Here is a 23,319-nt window from a genome sequence, read left to right as displayed (position 1 = left end):
ACGGTCGATTTAAAATCAAAAATAATTTCACAGATATATTATTTAGTATATGTAAAGACAAGATTAAATCAAGAATAGTCTGATGGGTGACAATATTAGCCTATCACTTGAGTGATAAGTGATATATATATATATATATATTGTGATATATTATCACTTGTAAATGATATACTATCATATATTACCGCACCTGTGTGCGGTAAGGCAAGAAAACGTACATGCCAAATCATGGTCACACACCTCATGTAGCCTAGCCCACAGGCCTATATGTTTTGATAAGGTTTGTATCGTAACTAAAGTGGACAAATAACTACTTAAAATGAAGCACATTAATCCGCTTTACAACCGGTGTAGAGCCTAACTGGCATACATAGGCTGCTCTTGAGTTTCAAGTTTGGGGAAGATAATTTTCACCATAAAAATAAAGCGTTACATGCGTAATTTGCGGTCACTTTTGAGAATGGTGTTTTCCCTTGAATTGATTGCATTTTGGAACATTGGAGCTTATAGCCTAGTGTCCTGTGCGCATTGCCGCTTATAATGTAAAGAAATAGCCTAATTGTTTATCAACATTTTAAGCTAAACGTTCTGATCTGTTGCATCAGCCTCATTGCTTTTAAAAGGTTTTTTGATGCGAGTTGTTGTATTAATTTGGGAATCTATCGCATCCCACAACTGCCCCAGACTATGTTTGGAATATTTATTTCTCACACAGAAGGACAAGTTGACCAATATAATAGATCAACTTTTTTATTATGGGGGATAGTAGATTGACATAGGCTAGTGCTTTTGCTTTTCGTTAGGCCTACTCATCTTGTTGGCTGACAAAGTAAATGTGGACAGTTCTTCAATATGTGCCTCGGGATTTGATAAGGACGTACGCAGTTGCGTCCCTGATGTGTCTGTCTTCACCTGTAGCCTACTTCGGAGCTGAGATAGATGCCTGTGAGAAGAACCCAATCACATGACTGGCATTGGCTAATAAGAATTGAGATATCTGAGAGAACCATGTGAGTGAGAGGTGCTTCGGAAACACGCAGCCAGGGGAAAGGAATTATAATTATTATATTCAGCCCAAGGGCAAAATGGCCCCTGGCCGCAAAAGACATGGATTTTTTAGTGTGCATTACGGCCACCCTAGGGGGATGCCGCCTGGAAATAGGAGGCATTATCAAGTGCTTGTCAAATTGTGAATGAGAGACTGATGTAGCGTGTGCAGCCTGTGCAAGAAACAAAGCAGAGCTCATGTCTTTCATGTGACTTTTTTCAAATCATCATTATTTGCATCATCCAGCCTTAGAATGTATTAAAAATCTAAACATATAGCCCACGGTTGTATCACAACTAAAGTTGCATAAATATCTCTAGATTAAGCATATACTGTAGGAGTACCTGTTTCTTTGTTAACCACTCAACACTGAATAGCGCATTTGCGCACTGCCTCAGAAATCGTTTGGAGAAAACATCCTTTCTATTTTATTCAGTTACAGTTGAAGTCAGAAGTTTACATACGCCTTACCCAAATAGATTTAACCTCAGTTTTTCACAATTCCTGACATTTCATCCTAGTAAAAATTCCCTGTCTTATGTCAGTTAGGATCATCACTTTATTTTAAGAATATGAAATGTCAGAATAATAGTAGAGAGAATGATTTATTTCAGCTTTTATTTCTTTCATCACATTCCCAGTGGGTCAGAAGTTTACATACACTCAATTAGTATTTGGTAGCATTGCCTTTAAATTGTTTAACTTGGGTCAAACGTTTCGGGTAGCCTTCCACAAGCTTCCCACAATAAGTTGGGTGAATTTTGGCCCATTCCTCCTGACAGAGCTGGTGTAACGGAGTCAGGTTTGTAGGCCTCCTTGCTCGCACACACTTTTTCAGTTCTGCCCACAAATGTTCTATAGGATTAAGGTCATGGCTTTGTGATGGCCACTTGTCACGAGAATTATGTTCTCAGTGTTCATAAACCCAATTGAATTGATTACTCAGCCTGAAACCCAGAATTTGTAGGAAACTGGTTGGAATGAATCAGATGGAGGCCCAGCTACAAAGTCATGAATGTTTATTTAGAGAGCTCTTTTTATCATTTCCTGTACATTGGTTTATATACCTCACATTTCGTCATAAATGTCCCTCAATATAGTTTACAAGTCTTCTCCTATGCATACATTGCTTATCACATCCTGCAACATGTTACACAATCTACTACAAGCCCAAGGTCTCTCCCCTCCCTGGGTGGGGAGACTTCCTTCCCTGTTATCAGTTTCACAGTGGTCACAAGTTGTTTGCCAAGTTTCTTGCCTGCTAACAGTCCCTCTTTCTTATGGACAAACATTCTTCATCAGACAGGATATAATTCTGTTAGTTATATTTCTATGTTAAATGTATACATCATTTAGTCATTATTCATAAAAATCCCATAACACCACTCCAATACCTTGACTTTGTTGTCCTTAAGCCATTTTGCCACAACTTTGGAAGTATGCTTAGAGTCATTGTCCATTTGGAAGACCCATTTGCGACCAAGCTTTAACTTCCTGACTGATGTCTTGAGATGTTGCTTCAATATATCCACATAATTTTCCTCCTCATGATGCCATCTATTTTGTGAAGTGCACCAGCCCCTCCTGCAGCAAAGCACCCCCACAACATGATGCTGACACCCCCGTGCTTCACGGTTGGGATGGTGTTCTTTGGCTTGCAAGCGTCCCCCTTTTTCCTCCAAACATATCGATGGTCATTATGGCCTAACAGTTCTATTTTTGTTCTATTTTTGTTTGTTTTCAGACCAGAGGACATTTCTCCAAAAAGTATGATATTTCTCCCCATGTGCAGTTGCAAACCGTAGTCTGGCTTTTTTACTAGGCGCTTTTTGTCTGCTAAATTAACTAGTGTAGCCGATCAGGGCCTAACATAAGGACAACTCAGAGTATGCTATTCTGTTCTTCTGAAATATACTACATCTTCTTCATATCATGTTTCTTTAGACCTGTCTAAAATAAATCATAGAGTTATTGTGATAGTGTAGGCTATATTAAATTGATTTTTCAAATGTAGATGTTCCAAAGGTCTGCATCAGTGGCTTGTGTGGAAGCCAGGAGATGCTAAATGTGTTTATGTTAATTAACAGTCAATAACCGTGAGATCGGAAGTTATTTGCTTGACAATAACCTGCTGACAAGATTTCATGACCGCCACAGCCCTAGTCTTATGAAAGAGATCTATTATTTTTTCATCTTACCATGACATGGTTAGTGAAAAGACATGATTCTGTTTGAAATATGTTGCAAGGTCATTTTCTTTTAGAGAGACAAATAATCATGTTTCGTGGCAAAACGCTATGTCCTTTCTTGCCCAGGGGTTCCGCTAGCGGAACACCCACAACATTCCGCTGAAAAGGCAGCGCGCGAAATTCAAAAATATTTTTTTGAAATATTTAACTTTCACACATTAACAAGTCCAATACAGCAAATGAAAGATAAACATCTTGTGAATCCAGCCAACGTGTCCGATTTTTAAAATGTTTTACAGCGAAAACACAACATATATTTATGTTAGCTCACCACCAAATCCAAAAAAGCACAGACATTTTTTCACAGCAAATATAGCTTTCCCAAAACCCACAAATAGAGATCAAATTAATCAATAACCTTTGAACATCTTCATCAGATGAGTCATATGACATCATGTTACACAATACATTTATGTTTTGTTCGATAATGTGCATATATATATATAAATCTCAGTTTACATTGGCGTGTTACGTGCAGTAATGTTTTGATTCCAAAACATCCGGTGATTTTGCAGAAATACTCATAATAAACATTGATAAAAGATGCAAGTGTTATTCACAAAATTAAAGATAAACTTATCCTCTATGCAACCGCTGTGTCAGATTTCAAAATAAACTTTACGGAAAAATAATAATCTGAGAACGGCGCTCAGAGCACAATCCAGCCAAAGAAATAGTCGCCATTTTGGCGTCAACAGAAGCTACAAAAACACTATAAATATGCACTTACCTTCGAATAACTTCATCAGAAGGCACTCCCAGGATTCCCAGTTCGACAATAAATGACTGAAAAGTTCCATAAAGCCCATCATTTAGCCACTTGTTGTTAGCATGTTCAGCCCACGAATCCATTTTCATGACGCACGAGCAATCCCTCCAGACAAAAACTCAAAACGCTCCGTTACAGGTCGTAGAAACAAGTCAAATGATGTATGCCATCCATATTTAGGATGTGTTTAACATTAATCATCAATAAGGATCCAACCGGAGAATTTCATTGTCTGAAGAAAGAGCATTGTCTCTCGCTCGCGCGCAAAATGAGACTGAGATTTCTGAAAACCACTCAGTAAAATAGCTCCTATGAGCCCCTCCTTTATAGTAGAATCATATAACCAAAATCTAAAGACGGTGACATCTAGTGGAAGCCCTAGGAAGTGTTTGCTTATCCATAACTATATGGGATATCATTTGGCACTGTTTTGAAAATCGAGTTCTCACTTCCTGTTTGGAAGTCTTCTCAGGTTTTTGTCTGCCAAATGAGTTATGTTATACTTACAGACATAATTCAAACAGTTTTAGAAACTTCAGAGTGTTTTCTATACAATAGTAATAATAATATGCATGTATTACCTTCTGGGGCAGAGTAGGAGGAAATTCCGTTTGGGTACGCAATTCGTTCAAAGTGGAAACACTGCCCCCTGTCCTTAACAGGTTTTAAATCCGCCCCAGACAGAACTCCAATAGAAAAGGTTTCCCGATTGGGTTTTAAACAGTTACATAATTAGGTATAGATACACAAATAAATACATATTAAAATAATCTATTTGTTTCAACTAAATTTTGCAAATATCATATAGCCGATGTATTGTATCCAGAGGGTGAACAGTGTACTGTAGTGTATGCAGTGTGTTTTCTTTTTGGACATTTAAGCAACTTTTGTAACAATTTTGGGGGGTTTTAAAGTTTTTTTCATTCATTAGGATAAATCTAGGCAAGCTTTATGAGTTTGATTATATAAACTTTAGGGAAGGATCCATAATCAAAAGGTCCGTGACACTCAAGAGCTAGCGTAACGCTCGGTAGCAACTAGCCAGCGCGCGAACAGCTGAGTGACAGCTGTCTATCACCGCATCTAGCTGACTAAGCCAGGGGTTAGCCTAAATGGATAAGATAAGTTTCTGATTACGTTCCTAGGTGTTGGAAAAATATTTAGCGAAACCTAATTTACGATTAAGCAGACAAATATCATGCAAATGACTCACTTTGCACCAGTGGCAAAAAAAAGCATATGGATTGTTTCAGCCATCTGTACAGTGGATATAACCAGATCAATATATTTAAAGAGTTGGACAAACTTTTTGAATTTTGAATTTTGTTCTAATTCTATACATTCAGTTACATATAAAAAAAATTATATTCCACATGTAGCCTAATGTTAACTGGAGCTAACATGGCTGCCATAGAATGTTGTAGTGACATGTAAATGTGTCATACTGCAGAAATCTCAATGGCCCAACTCTCTAAACACATGGTTCTGGATATAGCACGTTTTGGTATGAAACAATACGGATATTGCGTTTTGCAAAAAAATAAACATTCTAATGTACATCTAAAGTAAATGTTTTAAAAGTATGAGAACAGCCATAATTTATACACAGAAGAAAATGCAAATGTGAAAAATGAGCACTTATCACGTTTTGGAATCAAACCCTTCACATGCTCTTGTCATTTCCACATAGCAACATCAACTATTGAGACAGAATTGCAATGTTTAGTATTTTTATGTTTATGTCCAGAAGGCTGTGAGAAAGACAATTCACATCAAGCTGCATCTTCTCAACAAGCGAAAGCTCTAATGCATCTAGACATTCTCAGTAAATGTTTATGTCCTGTTTTGGTTTCTCCAGCTCGACCCCCCACTCAGACCCAACGGCCTCCAGTTGACCGACGGCCAGTATCTCCAGTGAGACCCGCCCAGCCCCTCCCATCTCCGGTCACGCCCCGCCCACCCATCCCCAGGCCAGGTACTGTAAACCATATACCACAGCCACAAAGTGTTTCATCTTGATACAGTAATGGCTCCAAGATTAGGTCAAATTCTGATAAACGCTGGTTCAACTTTCTGGCTTCTCACACTGCCAACTCCATGTCATTTCCTATTAGAACTTTTAACTATTGTACTCCACAACTGACTCAAGAACAAAGAAGCATATAGTTTGGAGTCTGTATTGTGGAGTGAGAAAAAGTTCAAAGTTCTCCATTGAAGTATGACAACTGGTCATCCTGTGTCTGTTCCGCTCTCATTTGATGTGACAGCACTTGAAAGCATGAGTTCACATTTCAAATGGACCAGAATAATGAGTGCTTAAGAATCCCAGGTAGGTGGAGTTGAATGTTCTGATGGCGTTGATTTTTACTGGCGGTTTTAGCCACCTTCAAATACATGTTTTATTTAACCTGTATTTAACTTAGACATCAGATGTGTTTCTGGCTCTGGCCTTTTCTGTCTCCACTAGAGTACTTAGTCAACCCTGTCCCTCACACACACACACACACACACACACACACACACACACACACACACACACACACACACACACACACACACACACACACACATTTACATTTACATTTAAGTCATTTAGCAGACGCTCTTATCCAGAGCGACTTACAAATTGGTGCATTCACCTTATGACATCCAGTGGAACAGCCACTTTACAATAGTGCATCTAAATCTTTTAAGGGGGGGGGGGGGGGGGGTGAGAAGGATTACTTTATCCTATCCTAGGTATTCCTTAAAGAGGTGGGGTTTCAGGTGTCTCCGGAAGGTGGTGATTGATTCCGCTGTCCTGGCGTCGTGAGGGAGTTTGTTCCACCATTGGGGGGCCAGAGCAGCGAACAGTTTTGACTGGGCTGAGCGGGAACTGTACTTCCTCAGTGGTAGGGAGGCGAGCACACGAACACACACATGAACACACACACCTCAACTTCAAAGCCTCAGTCGATAAAAGGCGTTTTACATTCTTTAATGCACTTCTTTGCAATACAAAGAGAGATTCAAAGAGGGAATAACTTCACACAGACCGAGCCAGGAGCTCTGGCTCAAGATATAAGCAGTAACCAGATGGGTACAATGCTCTGTTTGTGCCGCAAAACTTTGCCTAATGTGAGCCAACTGTTCACCACCGGACTGTTCGTTTATCACGTTGTCAGGTTTGAATCTCAAGGCGGGGCCGTCAACGAGCTGCTAACTTTTAGCTCGTGAGGGAGGTGTCAGGTTTGTGCTGTAACCTAGAATTGAACACTATTATGCCCACAGCCTTGAACCTTTTAAAGAACCCTTTTTGGTTCCAGGTAGAACCCTTTTGAGTTCCATTTTAGAACCCTTTCCACAGAGTTCTGCATGAAACCCAAAAGAGATCTATGTGGAACCAAAAAGGGTTCTCCTATGGTGACAGCCGAACAACCCTTTTGGAACCCTTTTTTCAAAGTGTGAAATGGGATGAGTGTATGCCAGAGCTTCCTTGTTCAGCTCTCCAATGTAAGCAGAGATCAGGCACCCAGATGAGATCAGATCCTCCTCACACCATTCTCCGTGGCTGTGTTATCCCTTCTCACGTCCTCAGACGACTGATATGGATGACATGACAACTAAGATCCCACTTTGGAATCGTTTTTTGAAACGGTGACAGACAAGCTAACTAAATGTGCATATCTGTCTACGTGTGCGTGCATGCGTGTGTACGTGCGTCTACGGCCATCTGATTGGGCGTCCAGTGCGGGGTGTGTGTGAGACCATGCCCCAGGTGTGTGGACAGGGCCGCTGTGTGGACCAGCCCGGAGGGAGACATACCTGCATCTGTAACGAGGGATACCAACACAACACTCAGCAGACTCATTGTCAAGGTGAATGTTGTTTTGTTAGGGCACTGTTGCTCGTTAAACTACGTAACTACTATTAGGAAGCATCAAACACACACATACACATACACATCCCAATGTTGGCTGTTCCTGATACTATACTGGCCCTCAGCTGTATTTATAGTGTGCGGTCGTTGAACATGATGATAGTCTTTATGGATGAGTCAGTTTCAGACTGGTTAGGTACCGCAAGCATCTCACTACAATCCCATCCCCTGAGAGGCAGCTTGATTACTGTAGGCTTGGTCATGCTCCTCTTGACCTCTTTAACCCCACTCATACCCCTTTCCTTTCAGACATAGACGAGTGCAGGACGTCTACCCCGCCCTGCGGCGGCGGCCGCTGCCAGAACACAGAAGGGGGCTACAGGTGCAGCTGCCCCTCTGGATACCAGCCGGGACCACGCGGCACCAGCTGTATAGGTACAGCCCTCCCCCCACTGTACACGCCACTCACACACACATAGTCGCTAGCCACAGCAGCTGTGCACTGGACGTTTATTCAGACAACAGCTACTCTGTCTCGTTGGGTATAGAGAAAGACCTTCTGGCGTTCCCCTGGAATGCTCTGTGTTCTACTTGGAAGTCAAGGATTAGGAAATCGTGTCTGGTACTCTGGCCACTGTTCTTTGAGAATCCCTCACGTTGTTTTTTTCTCATCTGTATCTCTAGATGTCAATGAGTGCATCCAGGCTCCCAGTCCCTGTTCTGTTGGGGAGTGTGAGAATACACCAGGCCGCTACAGATGTGTGTGTCCTGCTGGCTTCAGAGCCAACTTCCAACAGACACAGTGTCAAGGTAAGAGGGGACACGTACTCAACATAGTATTCCAACATCAGCAGTCAATAAGCACTATTGACATGATTGTGATTATTATAAGGAATATTATGTCGATTATGATAGCTGTGCAGAAGTCCTTGTGATCATTCTAGAAGAAACTAGATAACTGTTAACTGTCAAGTCTTTGAGTAAAGGACAAACTTTTTTTGTGGCACAGATATTGACGAGTGTCGTCAGGTTCCGAACCCCTGTAACAACGGCCGCTGTGAGAATAGCCCTGGTATTTTCAAGTGTGTCTGCCGCACTGGGTACAAGCTAGAGGGCAACACGTGTAAAGGTAAGGAAGCTATCTCTGCATCTAGTCAACATTGTTTCACTACCGAAGCGACTGTACTGTATATACTGCAATCTTCACTCACGAAAGATTGTGTGATGTTTGTGAAATTATACTATTGGTCAGTCGGATATATTAAACTTCCTGTCTATCATTCTCCCTTTCCCCAGATGTGGATGAGTGTGAGGACCCCTTGAAGTGTCCTGGTCAGGCCTGTGTCAACTCTCCAGGATCATACAAGTGTGTGTCTTGCCCACCAGGGTTTGGGCTGCTCAACGGACAATGCCGAGGTAACACTCCTTGTCCGGAAGCAGTTGTACACAAAACCAAATAATAACCTTTCTTCTGAAAATGTTGAGGTAATGACCAATGTTATAGGGAGTTTAAGTAGAATTCTCCACAGGCTGTTTGATAGAGAGCGCTAACGGTCTGTGTCGCCCCCCTGTTGTAGATGTTGACGAGTGCCGTCAGACCCCCAGCCTTTGCACCAATGGTCGTTGTGAGAACACTCCCGGGAGCTACAGGTGTGTTTGCCACACGGGATACAAACTACAAGGCAAGACCTGCGCAGGTACGAGCGATGACTGTATTTACCTACATTCCCTCTTTTGAACCTGTCAGCGAAAGGAACCTTCAATCTATGGAAAACAAATTCTGCCGGACTTTTAATGTTCTGGCTCTATTTCAGATGTGGATGAGTGTGAGGACCCTTTGAGGTGTCCTGGTCAGGCCTGTGTCAACTCTCAGGGTTCTTACAACTGTGTGTCTTGCAAGCCAGGCTTCAGCATGATCGATGGACAATGCTCAGGTAAAATGACATTGTCTCTGTGTGTGCTGAGGTATACCTGTGTGTCTGTGATTCTTTTTTAAATCCATCCATCCATTAATACATACATTTATAGTGTATTTCAAATTGGCATCTACCTTTCAGCAATCTCTTGTATCTCCTCTCCATTCCTACAGATATAGATGAGTGTCGTCAATTCCCCGGCCCATGCACCAACGGTCACTGCGAGAACACCCAGGGTAGCTACAGCTGTGCGTGTCTCACTGGCTACAGACTACACAGTGATACCTGTACAGACACGGATGAATGCGCAGACCCGTCCCAGTGCCCTGGCCAGGAGTGTGTCAACTCCCAGGGCTCATACAAGTGTGTGTCCTGCAAGCCAGGCTTTGGGCTGGTCAACAGACGCTGCGCAGGTAGGACACAACATGGTCTTTATCAACACCAGTACATTGGAGCGATTGCGGACAGTTCTTCTCCTTCTTTTCTTTGCAGATGTTGACGAGTGCCTCCAAAGCCCCACTCGCTGTGCTAACGGTCGTTGTGAGAATACGGCTGGAAGCTACAAGTGTGCGTGCCCATCTGGCTTCAGGCTACAGGGCAACACCTGCACAGGTAAGACTGCGCCCTGAACGTACACATTACTTTTACACATTACACGTTACCAGCCGATAAAGAGCAGTCAAATGTATGACTTTCTTTAGCACAGAATAGTGTAAAATACAGCCAGAAATGGTCTTTGTTCTGTCAACTTTATTATGGGATTGTAAAGAATATCCTCTGTTGGCTTCTTCAGATGTCAATGAGTGTGAGAACGCTCTGCAGTGTCCTGGTCAGGAGTGTATCAACTCTGAGGGCTCCTTCAAATGTGTGGCCTGTAGCCCAGGCTTTGATGCTGGAAATGGACAGTGTACAGGTGAACAACCTTCTCAACCACACACACACACAGAGACAAACACACACACACACCCATTTTGTATTCGATATTGATAATTGTATCAATACTGATATTGATACTTTCACACAGATATTGATGAGTGTCGCCAGACCTCCAACCTATGTACCAACGGCCTCTGTGAAAACACTCTCGGTAGCTACCGGTGCGCTTGTCGCCCCGGGTTCAAACTACAGGACAGCATCTGTATTGGTGAGGCTGCATATGTCGGACTTTTGCATCTCTTTACATGATGGTTCAAGGTCCATATCACTGTTTGATGTGTAACCTCCACTTGCTTCATTTTAGACGTTGATGAATGCGAAGACCCCTCACAGTGTCCTGGGCAACGGTGTGTGAATTCTGAAGGCTCCTACAAGTGTATCGCCTGCAAAGCTGGCCACAGTATGCAAGATGGGTTATGCGCAGGTAAGACTAGCTGTCTATTAGGCAGTGCATCAAGTCAATTCAAGGCATTCTGTCCATGTAGTCGACATGTTTTTCCAAGGCGTTTTGTTGCTCTCACACTTGCCTGCCGCATTTGTTTCTGGGAAGGAATGTCATGGCTCTTTTACGGCCAAGGAGAGGAGGGGATTTATGAACAACTGCACATTTCTGTCTAATGAGGAAACACATTTTTAAAGAGTTGAATTGTGTCAATGTTGCGGAATGTGACGCGAGACCGAAATTAGCACCCCAGCTCTTTTTCACACGCCTTCCACTTGAGATTGTATTCCGTTCATACTGCTTTACGGAATCAGACAATCACATCGCTAACACTGTTGGTGTTATTGGTGAGGCAGCTTGACTAAGACCGTCACCACGCTAAAGTTTGCTGAAGAATCAAGCTGTTACAACAGCTGTTTATATAAACTGCACAGGGCAGTGTGACCGGGCCGATTTTCATCATCTTACAGTAGGCGATGAGTGAGCAGAGGGGGTGGCCCTCTAGCCCCAGTTCCATACTGCAGTCAGGGCTCTCCTCTGCATTCCTCTCCTCTGCTCTCCTCACTTCACCTTTTCTGGCTTCTGTTACTTCTCTTACTCACTACCAAGCAGTTTTTTTCTGTGGGGCACACAAATAATCAACCCGAGTATCATTAAAGGACACTGTGCTCCATCCCACCTGGGTGCATTGCCTCTACCTCAACAAAAAACACAGAGACCCCATAAACAATTCATATGAATGTACCGTTTCTTTCCCAGTTCACTGTCAGTCAGCACTTTACCCATGCTGCGATATCCAGAGCACATGAAAATCATCCGAGGTATCCAACGGATGTCTGGCTGTTGAACTGGTGCTGATGTGAACCAACAGAGTTTGCAGCAGATGTTTAGACTTCAAAGGGGATAGCGTGTAAATCAGAGACACCTTAGAAATGGATGTAACACTTGGGAATGGATGGATGTCTCGTTGGAGTGGTTTCACTGTCAAAAAGTTATATCCACAAGGGACTGAACCCATTTGTGCTGTGTTGATTTAAGAGAAACACTTGGAAGCTGTTTAACCTATTTTAGGGGGAACAGAAAGACCCTATACATGAAGCAGAGGTACCAATGAGCATTCCCCTCTCCCTTCCTCAGATGTGGATGAATGCCAGAGCCCTGACACCTGTGGTGCAGCGAGGCTGTGTGTGAACACGGACGGCTCCTACCGCTGTGACTGTCAACCAGGCTACAGAACCACTGGCCTTGGACGCCAATGTAGAGGTCAGTATCGATGACGGTGATAATGATGGTGATGAATGCCACAATGTTGGTGATTTCTTTTGATGACGTGTATATACATATTGGTGTTCTTTTCTGTCATATTTTAACGTGGTTGTCTTGTCTTTTCACAGATGTCAACGAGTGTCTAGAGGGGGAGTACTGCTTCCCCAAGGGAGAGTGTGTGAACACAGAGGGCTCCTACCGCTGTGTGTGTTCCCAGGGTTACACCACCAGCAGCGACGGCAGCTCCTGCCTAGGTGAAGCCTCACGACCATCTCTCTCACACACACACACCTCATACACACACCCAAGTCCCACTGGCCTTTCTGTAGGCTACTCTTAAACCTGCAGAATGGAGAAGTCTCTACTCATTACATATATTTACTGTTTACTCTGCAGTTTAAACTGCACAGCCCATTAACTTGGACAACTCTAATCCCTTATACAAATAATCCCTTATAGGCTACTTTACACAGACTATATTACTCATAGCCTCTCACACAGTGAGATTGCTTTGCTTGGCGATAGGCACCGCGGGGTTGTCTGTGGTGATGTAATGGCGTGTTGTCATTGCGTGCCCAGATGTGGATGAGTGTGCCAGGTCAGGCCCGGGGGCGTGCCAGGATGGGCACTGTGTCAACACAGAGGGCTCCTACCAGTGCCAGTGCCAAGTGGGATTCACCACCAACCCAGAGAAGACAGCCTGTCTGGGTAACTCAACACCTCAACTACTCTGCACTGTTCATCATCCACCGTAGACAGACCATTGAAACCGTGTGTCCCTTTTATGTAACACGCACAGCTTTCGAGACTGCGCTATGGGGATGCTGACGTTTTTGTGTGTGTGCACGCGCTTCTGTGTGTGTGTGTGTAATCCCCACTCTCTCTCTCCCAGATGTAGATGAGTGCTCAGAGGGAGCAGTGTGTCGGTCACAACGTTGTGAGAACACCATTGGCTCCTACCGCTGTATCACCTCCTGTGAGCCGGGCTACCGGGTCACCCGCACAGGAGAGTGCGTCGGTCAGTTCCATCTCTTCATCAAACTCATCGACTTCATCCTTTACTAAATCTAGTTCACACATAAGAATCTACTTTTTATTATTCTCGTATTTATTAATCCACTTTGATTTATTTTTCAATGATCTGATTCTATGCTACAATCGAGATTGAATGCCGTTCTCACTATACTGTCATACAGTTTAGCCATGATAGTTTATGTAGGAATGTTTGGCAGATTGGACACAGATGTGGGATCCAGGCTGAGGGCGGGGCGTAAGGGTTTGGTCGTCATGGCAGCTGTGTTTGATTGATGTGTCAGGTTGGAGGCTTTCACCTCGCAGATGCTCAGTCTCAAGAATGCCATTCGCCTTTCCTTGCCAAGATATGCGTCTGTAACACGCAGACACACACAGACGTTGTGGAAAAGAGATAGGGATATATCTCACTGTACTGTCTTCACTGACTATTGCTTTATACCTTTAAATAATCTAATCAAGTTTATCCATCTAAATATAATGATGACAGTGACCATACTTGAGACCATACTTCAGAATCATTCAGGAGTGATGTCATCTCTCTCCACTTCTGTTTCTTCATCTCGCTCACAGATATCAATGAGTGTGCCAATGAGACCGTATGCGGGGAGCATGCGTTCTGCCAGAACCAAATTGGAACATACCAGTGCATGTGTGACCAGGGCTACACAGCCACCAGCGATGGGAAGGGATGTGTGGGTACGTCTCAACTCAGATGCACGAGTCTCTGATAAGTGTACAAACGCTACCATTCTGCTGTCCTGTCATTTGTCTTTGCTTGATTTAGCCTACATGGTTATAACTTTTCACCCCATATTTCTCTTTCTTTCTTTCTCTCTCGCGCTCACGCTCTCTCTCACTCTCTTTCTCCTCTCTCTATTCCTCTATCTCTTTATTTCTCTCTTTCTCTATCTCTCTGTCTCTCTCTTTCTCTCTATCTCTCTCTAGATGAAAACGAGTGTGAGACTATGCAGGGCGTGTGTGGCGCGGCGCGCTGTGAGAATGTGGATGGCTCCTTCATGTGTGAGTGTCCAGGAGAGGGGGAGGAGTTTGATACGCGCTCAGGACAGTGCCTCAGCACGCCCCGACCAGGTACTGTACAGTGTCCAACATTATTGTGCTTTTCGAGGATTATCTAGATAAGCTTGTTTTTCCCCGTATGAAAATAAACATTTCTATTCCCTTATGGGAATAACACTTTCCCTGCTTCAAATGTTCATTCCTACACCATTTTAATGCCATTTAACACCAGTTTGTGCATGGTGAGTTTGGTGAGACCTCTTCGACAGGTTCCCATTCAAACAGCTTGGTGTTGCTGCCCCCTGCTGTTCATCAGGGAACAACACTATGTTGTCTTGGTGGTCAGCAGCGCAGCCATAACCACACACGCCTCAACCCTCAAACATCACGTCCATAGGTCTTCCAGTGTTCCCTGGCGGCTCCTCCTCGTCTTCCTCCACCACCGGCCTCGGTCCCCAGCGTCGGCCCGATGCGTCCCAGCTGCCTCCTGCCCGGCCTGGCGAGTTGAGGGAGTGTTACTACAACACCGAGGAGCAGAGCTCGTGCAGCGTCCTGGCCCGTAACACCACTCAGCAGGAGTGCTGCTGCACCGTGGGCCAGGGCTGGGGCATGGGCTGCCAGTATGACCCCTGTCCTCAGCTAGGCACAGGTAGGGACCAGTGATCAACACTGATGTGAAGAGTATGTCTATGGTATGACTATATTGAGCATGTATCTAGCACAGGAGGTTGGTGGCACCGAAAAGGGGAGAAGGGGCTCGTGGTAATGGCTGGAGCGTAGTCGGTGGAATGGAATCAAATACATCAATCGCATGGTTCCCATGTGTTTGATGCCATTCCATTTGCTCCGTTTCGGCCATTATAATGAGCTGTTCTCCCGTCAGCAGCGTCCTGTGGTTTCCATGGGACATATGTATATGACTAAAGAGAGTATGTATGTCTATGGTAGACTCCTGGAGTCAGCTCCACCTATCAACCCACTCAGAAAAAGTTATCTCTGATGTCGTGAAGTGTTCCTCTCTGATATGTCCTGTTGTTGTTTCCTGTGGTCGCTGTTCAGCCGAGCACCAGGCGTTGTGCCCCAGCGGACGAGGATATGTGACTGGGCCAGGAGCGTTTAGCTACAAAGGTAACAGCTGTCTCACATACACACGCGGCAGGTAGCCTAGCGGTTAGAGCGTTGGGCCAGTAACCGAAAGGTTGCTAGTTCAAATCCCTGAGCTGACTAAATGAGCAAAGCACTTAACCCTAATTGTTCCAGGGTTGCTGTCGATAATGGCTGACCCCTGGCTGTGACCCCTCTCTCTGAGGGCAAAAAACACATTTTCATTTCACATTTGTACATCTGTGAAACAGGACAAATATAAGCACCCCTATTTGACCTTCTTTTGACACGCATGGTTTGTAGTCGTGCTTATTGCTTATACTGTACTGTACCTGTAATCCCGGCCTTTATCTGCTCTCACAGATGTGGATGAGTGTAAACTGTTCCACCCTGAGGTGTGTAAGAGCGGTGTATGTGTCAACAACATCCCTGGCTACTCCTGCTACTGCACCAGTGGCTACTACTACGACAACGTGTTTCTGGAGTGCATCGGTTAGTGGCTTATCTTTATCAGTGATATTGGGCCGTTTTGACCCAGTCTTCATAATTGTGGTTGAATTAGATGGATGTATATAATGGGTAGGTTCCTAAAATCTCATCTCTCTCTCTGTCTCTGTCCTCTCCTGGTAGATGTTGATGAGTGTGAGGCAGGGGAGGACAGCTGTCCAGGGGGAATCTGCGTCAACACATTAGGCTCACACTTCTGTACCTGCGTGCCTCCTCTTGTGTTGGACGACACTCAGCGCAGCTGTGTCAATTCCACTGGCCTCGCCGTGGGTAAGACTACACACACTGGGAGACGGGAGTGCCCAATCACTCACCTTATGAGTCCTCACTACTCATTTTTTACTTATTAGCTCAAACTGTGAGCTCTCTCTCTCACCGTCTGTTTTCAATCTCTCGCTCCTGCTATCTTTCCCTCGTTTTTCCCACCTCCCTTTCTCCATCTTTCTTCGCCTCTCTTTCCATCTCACCCTTCCCCTCCTCATTCCTGTCCTCTCCCTCCTGTCTCCAGATGAGAACCTGTCCTTCTGCTGGCAGTATGTCACACCAGACCTGGTGTGTCAGAGCCCCCTGCTGGGCGGACAGGTCACCTTCACTGAGTGCTGCTGTCTGTATGGAGAGGGCTGGGGACTGCAGTGTGCTCTGTGTCCTGCCAGAGACTCAGGTATTACTAGACTGACCGCACACTCACTGATAAGCTACTATGGCCACGCTGATTGTGGATGAGTATTTACATTGAACATTCCGCTGTGTTAGCATTTTGTCACGAGATACAAGCAAAATGTAGCTCTGTTGCGGAAGAGTTGTGTTTATGGTGTCATTTTTGGTCTACGCCTCTTTTCCTTCTCTCTCTCTGTCAGAGGACTATGAGGCTCGATGTAACGTCTTCCTGAGGCCCCCAGAGTTTCCTCCCCCCTTCCCTGACCGCTACGGTCCGGACCCAGGGCCAGGTAGAGGAGGAGGGGGGGGGTATCGCCTGCCATATAGACCGGACTCCTTCCCAGACCCCATCCCCCGCAGGCCTGAGTACCCCCGGCCTGACTATGACGACTACACACCACCAGGGGGGAGCAGGTCTGGCTTCAGAGGCAGAACGCCCAGCACCTTCAGGGTCCCAGAGAGCCCATACAGACGGCCCTCAGGATACATGTAACACACTGCCCTATTCACTACACTCACTCATTCACATATATCATCACAAGACGCAACATATGTTCTCGACAAACATGTTGGATTTCTCCCTCCCAGTCCTGAGCGGTACTATGACGAGGACGACTACGGCCCGCCTGACGCGCCTCCGAGATCTCCCTTCCGCACCCTCCCAGACCCTCGTTCTGAGCTTGCCTTTGGGGCGAGGCCCCCTCTTCCCATCCCCGAGGGCCTCCCTCTGAGTCTGGCCCCCCTCCCGGACAGTGACCCCTACAGTGAGGAGGAGGAGGTGCCAGAACCCTGGCATGTGGAACCCCCGTTCCCTGACAGACGGGGGCCAGGTGGTGGAGGCGGAGGCCCAAGGAGAGTCTATGAGAGTAAGCCCTCTCTTTCTGTGCATTACTGCATTTACTGCATTACTGGCCTTTTGTCAATGCTGCTGCATTACCCAAAATATTTCACATTTATTTTATTTTAACTTAGCCTAGGCCCTGTGGGAAAATGTGTGTTTGATTAGCTATCTGTTCTTACTTCTGACCATCTCCTCCTCTCCCCGCTCCAGGACGATATGAGCCGTATGCAGGCCTGGGCACAGAGGACTGTGGGATACTGCATGGCTGTGAGAACGGCAGGTGTATCCGTGTGGCGGAGGGATACACGTGTGACTGCTACGAGGGATACGAGCTGGACATGACCTCCATGGCCTGCATAGGTAGGTATCCATCCTGACACAATCCACAAGACAAACCTAATCGCAGTTGTCTATATGCAAAACTCCCTGCCTTTCACTAGTCCTTTGAACCTTATGCCTTTCAATCTACATACTGTATGCATCACATAGCAAGAGCCATTCTCTTATTCTCAGATTGACATTTATGTTACAGTAAAATCTGTAGATTTACCAGTGCAATAGAGAATCTAGACATTTCCAGGGAAATGTATACATTTACCGATTTACACATCTACCGGAACATACAGTACCAGTCAAAAGTTTGGACACCTACTCATTCAAGGGTTTTTCTTTATTTTTGACTATTTTCTACATTGTAGAATAATTGTGAAGACATCAAAACTATGACATAACTGTAGTATGTAGTAACCAAAAAAAGAGTTAAACAAATCAAAATGTATTTTATATTTGAGATTCTTCAAAGTAGCCACCTTTTGCCTTGATGACAGCTTTGCACACTCTTGGCATTCTCTCAACCAGCTTCATGAGGTAGTCACCTGGAATGCATTTCAATTAACAGGTGTGCCTTGTTAAAAGTGAATTTGGGGATTTTTTTCCCTTAATGCATTTGAGCCAATCAGTTGTGTTGTGACACTGGTTGGTATACAGAACATAGCCCTATTTGGTAAAAGACCAAGTCGATATTATGGCAAGAACAGTGCAAATAAGCAAAGAGAAACGACAGTCCATCATTACTTTAAGACATGAAGGTCAGTCAATCCGGAAAATGTCAAGAACTTTGAAAGTTTCTTCAAGTGCAGTCGCAAAAACCATCAAGCGCTATGAGGGAACTGGCTCTCGTGAGGACCGCCACAGGAAAGGAAGATCCAGAGTTACCTCTGCTGCAGAGGATAAGTTCATTAGAGTTAACTGCACCTCAGATTGCAGCCCTATTAAATGCTTCACAGAGTTCAAGTAACAGACACATCACATCAACTGTTCAGAGGAGACTGTGTGAATCGGGCCTTCATGGTCGAATTCCTTCAAATAAACCACTACTAAAGGACACCAATAAGAAGAAGGGACTTGCTTGGGCCAAGAAACACGAGCAATGGATATTAGACCGGTGGAAATCTATCCTTTGGTCTGATGAGTCCAAATTTGAGATTTTTGGTTCCAACAGCCGTGTCCTGGTGAGATGCAGAGTAAGTGAACGGATGATCTCTGCATATGTGGTTCCCACCATGAAGCATGGAGGAGGTGTTGTGATGGTGTGGGGGTGCTTTGCTGGTGACACTGCCTGTGATTTATTTAGAATTCAAGGCACACTTAACCAGATTGGCTACCACAGCATTCTGCAGCGTTACGCCATCCCATCTGGTTTACGCTTAGTGGGACAATCATTTTGTTTTTCAACAGGACAATGACCCAAAACACACCTCCAGGCTGTGGAAGGGCTATTTGACCAAAGAGAGTGATGGAGTGCTGCATCAGATGACCTGGCCTCCACAAAAATGGTATGGGATGTTGGACCGCAGAGTGAATGAAAAGCAGCCAACAAGTGCTCAGCATATGTGGGAACTCCAAGACTGTTGGAAAAGCATTCCTCGTGAAACTAGTTGAAGGAATGCCAAGAGTGTGCAATGCTGTGATCAAGGCAAAGGGTGGCTACTTTGAAGAATCTCAAATATAAAATACATTTTGATTTGTTTAACTCTTGTTTGGTTACTACATGATTCCACGTGTCATTTTATAGTTTTGATGTCTTCACTATTATTCTTTAATGTAGAAAATAGTCCAAAATAAAGAAAAACCCTTGAATGAGTAGGTGTGTCCAAACTTTTGACTGGTACTGTATATACATTTGGATGTTCACTGATTCACATGTATGTGTTTTCACTTGTTTCCTTGTTCTGCTTCTATGCCCAGACATCAATGAATGTGAGGATCCCGACAACGTGTGTGCGAGCGGCCGATGCATCAACACAGACGGCTCCTATCGCTGTGTGTGTCACCGAGGCTACGTCATGTCCCGTCGGCCCAACCACTGTGTGGCAGCATAGCACAGCTACTACTTTGAACATTGTCTTCCCCCACTCAACAGTCACATCTGCTACTGGGGAAGTGCCAGGGGCCCACTAAAATACCTGTCCAAAAAAGCTGAGAGGGTTGTTCTCGGAAGAAAACGTCAACATACTGACGTATCGTGTCTGAGAGAGATTTGAGTCCGTAGAACTCTGATATTAATACAGTTTGAGTCTTATACAGCACGCACAACTCATTATACATACACATGAGCTCAACTACCCACACACACACTTGAGACTGATATTTTAAAGCAGGTAAATAAGTATGTCCTTTAGCCAACCTTTCCTTTGAAGTTGAAATGCATAGTGGGGAAAAAGAGGTTAATGTACATTGTCCAGAATCCTAACTATACGAACACGTATTTAAAGGTAGTATTCGGCCCATTGAGATTGCTCACTTTGAGCTCGATCACGATCAACACACCGTGTTCTATGTCTAGACCTGAGGCAGACGGGAACCATTAAATGGGGCCAGTGTAGTCTCCAAGACAAAGATGACACGCTACTGCTACAGACGAGCAGAGCCTTTGTCTAAGACAGAATCTCTGTCTGTGGATGTTTTGTTAACGAACGCTCTCTTCAGCTGGACTGTACAAAAAGCACAGCAACATCACGACATCGCTGAACCAAATTTGTATTCCTCTAAAATGTCAGTGACTTGTATTCTCTCCATTTGTTGATTTTACAACCCCACTGATGTTTTACGATTGCTTCTTGTATTAATTTATGCTGTTCAAAGTTAAATGACTCTTTATGTAATAATAACTTTTATTATTTTATAGAAATGTATATGCGGAAGAGGAAGCTACACATCACTGACATGTTTGTACATTTATTTCTTTAGACTTTTTTCTTTTTTTTTTACATGAGAATCGAATGTACCTTAAAACTGATATAAGATTCACATTCACATCAATTGTATTCACAATTTGAAATGTTGTTTGTGTGATCAATACACAATCAGTGATAAAATACCATGTACATATTTACAATTGAGAAATAACTTTTTTTACCAAATGATATCTGTTTCAGTGAGTAGAACCATTTCTGTAAATGTTCCTTCCTGGTGTAGTTTACAAGCTGAAACAAACCCGAAAGCATTTCCACCTTTCAGCACCTAAAGATGTATAACACTATGCACTGTATTCGTGGACGACGTAGCCGTTGTGTACTTTTTAAACAATATTTTTTTGTTGTAATTTTTTGTATTTGTTTCTGGTTAATTGTTTTGTCAGTGATTTTTTTTTAAATCTTTATTGCTATGAAAACTATTTGAAAATATATTTGCACACTTTCCATTCCAAGTGACTTTTGGATCTCATTCTTTGTTACAGAATCACATTTATCGAATACACTTTTACTCTACAAGGTTGTTGTTATAAAGTAGTAACATATTGGAAGCTAGTTCAGTATACATTAGGAGTAAACCAGACGGCTCAAACTAAATTCTTCCGCTGCACTGTCGTTCGCTACATACTTAGTGTTGACGAGGGGCACAAGGGGCGTTGTACAAAACAAAGTCATCAGCGATTGGATCATCTCTAACCAATCAGTGTATCAAAGCCAATCACGAATGTCCAAACCACTACATTACCCATGTGTGTTCTAGCTTTGGCTCAACCTATTGGTTTCTGGACCAATCAGACGCCCCCGGATGTGTTTGCATTGGGTGAAGGGTTGCAGAGGTACTCAGATCCACACTCATTGCGGAGAAGAAACTAACGTCTGTGGGCGTGGTGTAGCGTTTGGCTGGAGAAAGGAGTGTGGGTAGCCAGGCAAATTTTGATTAGTATCATCACTGTCCCTATCTTACACGGTCATAACAGCAGTTTCCACCTCTCTCACACATGCTCTATGTGGCCAGGCCTCTAATCCATTTACCTGCTACTCTAACCCTAATTCCCAGTAGTGTTTATAAAGATCCCATGTCTAATCTCTTTTATTGGCCACTCCTTCTCCACCACACACTACAAAGCTGATTAAAGAGGTTCACTTCATACTTAATTATCTCTTGCGGATTGCAAGGGCTAGCCAAATATCAATTTTTTCTGTTGGACTGTACAATCTCTGTTTTCTCTCCTCATGAACTATCCTGAATCTGGGCCAAATGACTGGAAGACCGGTGTTAACACTTACCACTTGCTGGCGAATACGATAAGTGGCAGCTTCAGAGTAATTGTAATGCCTCATTATTACTGTGTTCACCAATAACCAGCAACAACTACATTTGCTGTTCTTTTGTTTATTGCAAATATAGCCCACTTGAGTGGGTCTACAATTACATTATACCAAACATTAGGAACACCTTCCTAATATTGAGCTGCACCCCCAATTCAGCCTCAATTCGTTGGGGCATGGACTCTACAAGGTGTCGAAAGCGTTCCACAGGGATGCTGGCACATGTTGATTCCAATGCCCACAGTTGTGTCAAGTTGGCTGGATGTCCTTTGGGAGGTGGACCATTCTTGATACACACGGGAAAACCCAACAGTGTTGCAGTTCTTGACACAAACCGGTATTTTATTGTCTTGCCCATTCACCCTCTAAACGGCACACACACATTTACATTACATTTAAGTCATTTAGCTGACGCTCTTATCCAGAGCGACTTACAAATTGGAAAGTTCATACATATTCATCATACATATTCATCCTGGTCCCCCCGTGGGGAATGAACCCACAACCCTGGCGTTGCAAGCGCCATGCTCTACCAACTGAGCCACACGGGACCGTGAGACACGGGATCCATGTCTCAATTGTCTCAAGGATTAAAAATCCTTATTGAACCTGTCTCCTCTCCTCCATCTACACAGATCTGAAGTGGATTTAACAAGTGACATCAATAAGGGATCATAGCTTTCACCTGGATTCACCTGGTCAGTCTATGTCCTGGAAAGAACATGTGTTCTTAATGTTTTGTATACTCAGTGTATAACACTCAGCCTTAAAACATGTAGTGACTGTGGAGTTTTTATAAAATGATCATTAAAGTGGTAAGATTACCTTAAAAACAGGCATTAGTATTATTATAGTTTTGTAAGCGGACTTTCAGCCTGTTACAATGTAATGATATGGGATCAGGACAAGGCACACGATGGGCTAATAGTAGGGTCCTGCTCCACTGGCTCCATCACATTGAGGGAGAGAGTTCAGTCCTGTCTGTACCATTGACCTGCACTGTAACAGAGCATGAAAACTGGACCCAGGCTGACCCGCGCCTCAGTACACACCCAGGGAGCTATAGAATCACTTGATTTCACCCATTAGC

At 44.0% G+C, this 23,319-nt stretch overlaps 1 protein-coding gene across 1 annotated transcript in view; it reads left to right on the top strand.

The window, feature by feature from the left end:
• LOC139549109 (latent-transforming growth factor beta-binding protein 4-like) overlaps positions 1–21,355 on the top strand; it is an 81,915-nt gene extending 60,560 nt beyond the window's left edge. Inside the window, exons 13-40 of the mRNA XM_071359245.1 lie at positions 5,925–6,041; positions 7,795–7,923; positions 8,235–8,360; positions 8,610–8,735; positions 8,935–9,054; positions 9,222–9,341; positions 9,503–9,622; positions 9,740–9,859; positions 10,015–10,254; positions 10,334–10,453; positions 10,635–10,754; positions 10,866–10,985; positions 11,082–11,201; positions 12,357–12,482; positions 12,614–12,739; positions 13,065–13,193; positions 13,378–13,503; positions 14,091–14,216; positions 14,466–14,609; positions 14,935–15,186; positions 15,597–15,665; positions 16,005–16,133; positions 16,272–16,418; positions 16,657–16,809; positions 17,006–17,294; positions 17,394–17,671; positions 17,857–18,006; positions 19,894–21,355. Coding sequence (XP_071215346.1) covers positions 5,925–6,041; positions 7,795–7,923; positions 8,235–8,360; positions 8,610–8,735; positions 8,935–9,054; positions 9,222–9,341; positions 9,503–9,622; positions 9,740–9,859; positions 10,015–10,254; positions 10,334–10,453; positions 10,635–10,754; positions 10,866–10,985; positions 11,082–11,201; positions 12,357–12,482; positions 12,614–12,739; positions 13,065–13,193; positions 13,378–13,503; positions 14,091–14,216; positions 14,466–14,609; positions 14,935–15,186; positions 15,597–15,665; positions 16,005–16,133; positions 16,272–16,418; positions 16,657–16,809; positions 17,006–17,294; positions 17,394–17,671; positions 17,857–18,006; positions 19,894–20,027 — 4,076 coding nt within the window. The 3' untranslated portion in view covers positions 20,028–21,355. The remainder of the gene's footprint in view (positions 1–5,924; positions 6,042–7,794; positions 7,924–8,234; positions 8,361–8,609; positions 8,736–8,934; positions 9,055–9,221; positions 9,342–9,502; positions 9,623–9,739; positions 9,860–10,014; positions 10,255–10,333; positions 10,454–10,634; positions 10,755–10,865; positions 10,986–11,081; positions 11,202–12,356; positions 12,483–12,613; positions 12,740–13,064; positions 13,194–13,377; positions 13,504–14,090; positions 14,217–14,465; positions 14,610–14,934; positions 15,187–15,596; positions 15,666–16,004; positions 16,134–16,271; positions 16,419–16,656; positions 16,810–17,005; positions 17,295–17,393; positions 17,672–17,856; positions 18,007–19,893) is intronic.
• The last annotated feature ends 1,964 nt before the right edge of the window (positions 21,356–23,319 follow it).

Source organism: Salvelinus alpinus, chromosome 22 (genome assembly GCF_045679555.1).
Source record: "Salvelinus alpinus chromosome 22, SLU_Salpinus.1, whole genome shotgun sequence".
NCBI classification, from domain to species: Eukaryota; Metazoa; Chordata; class Actinopteri; order Salmoniformes; family Salmonidae; genus Salvelinus; species Salvelinus alpinus.
Note: the sequence above shows the minus strand (reverse complement) of the source record. Positions and strands in the feature narration are given on the sequence as shown.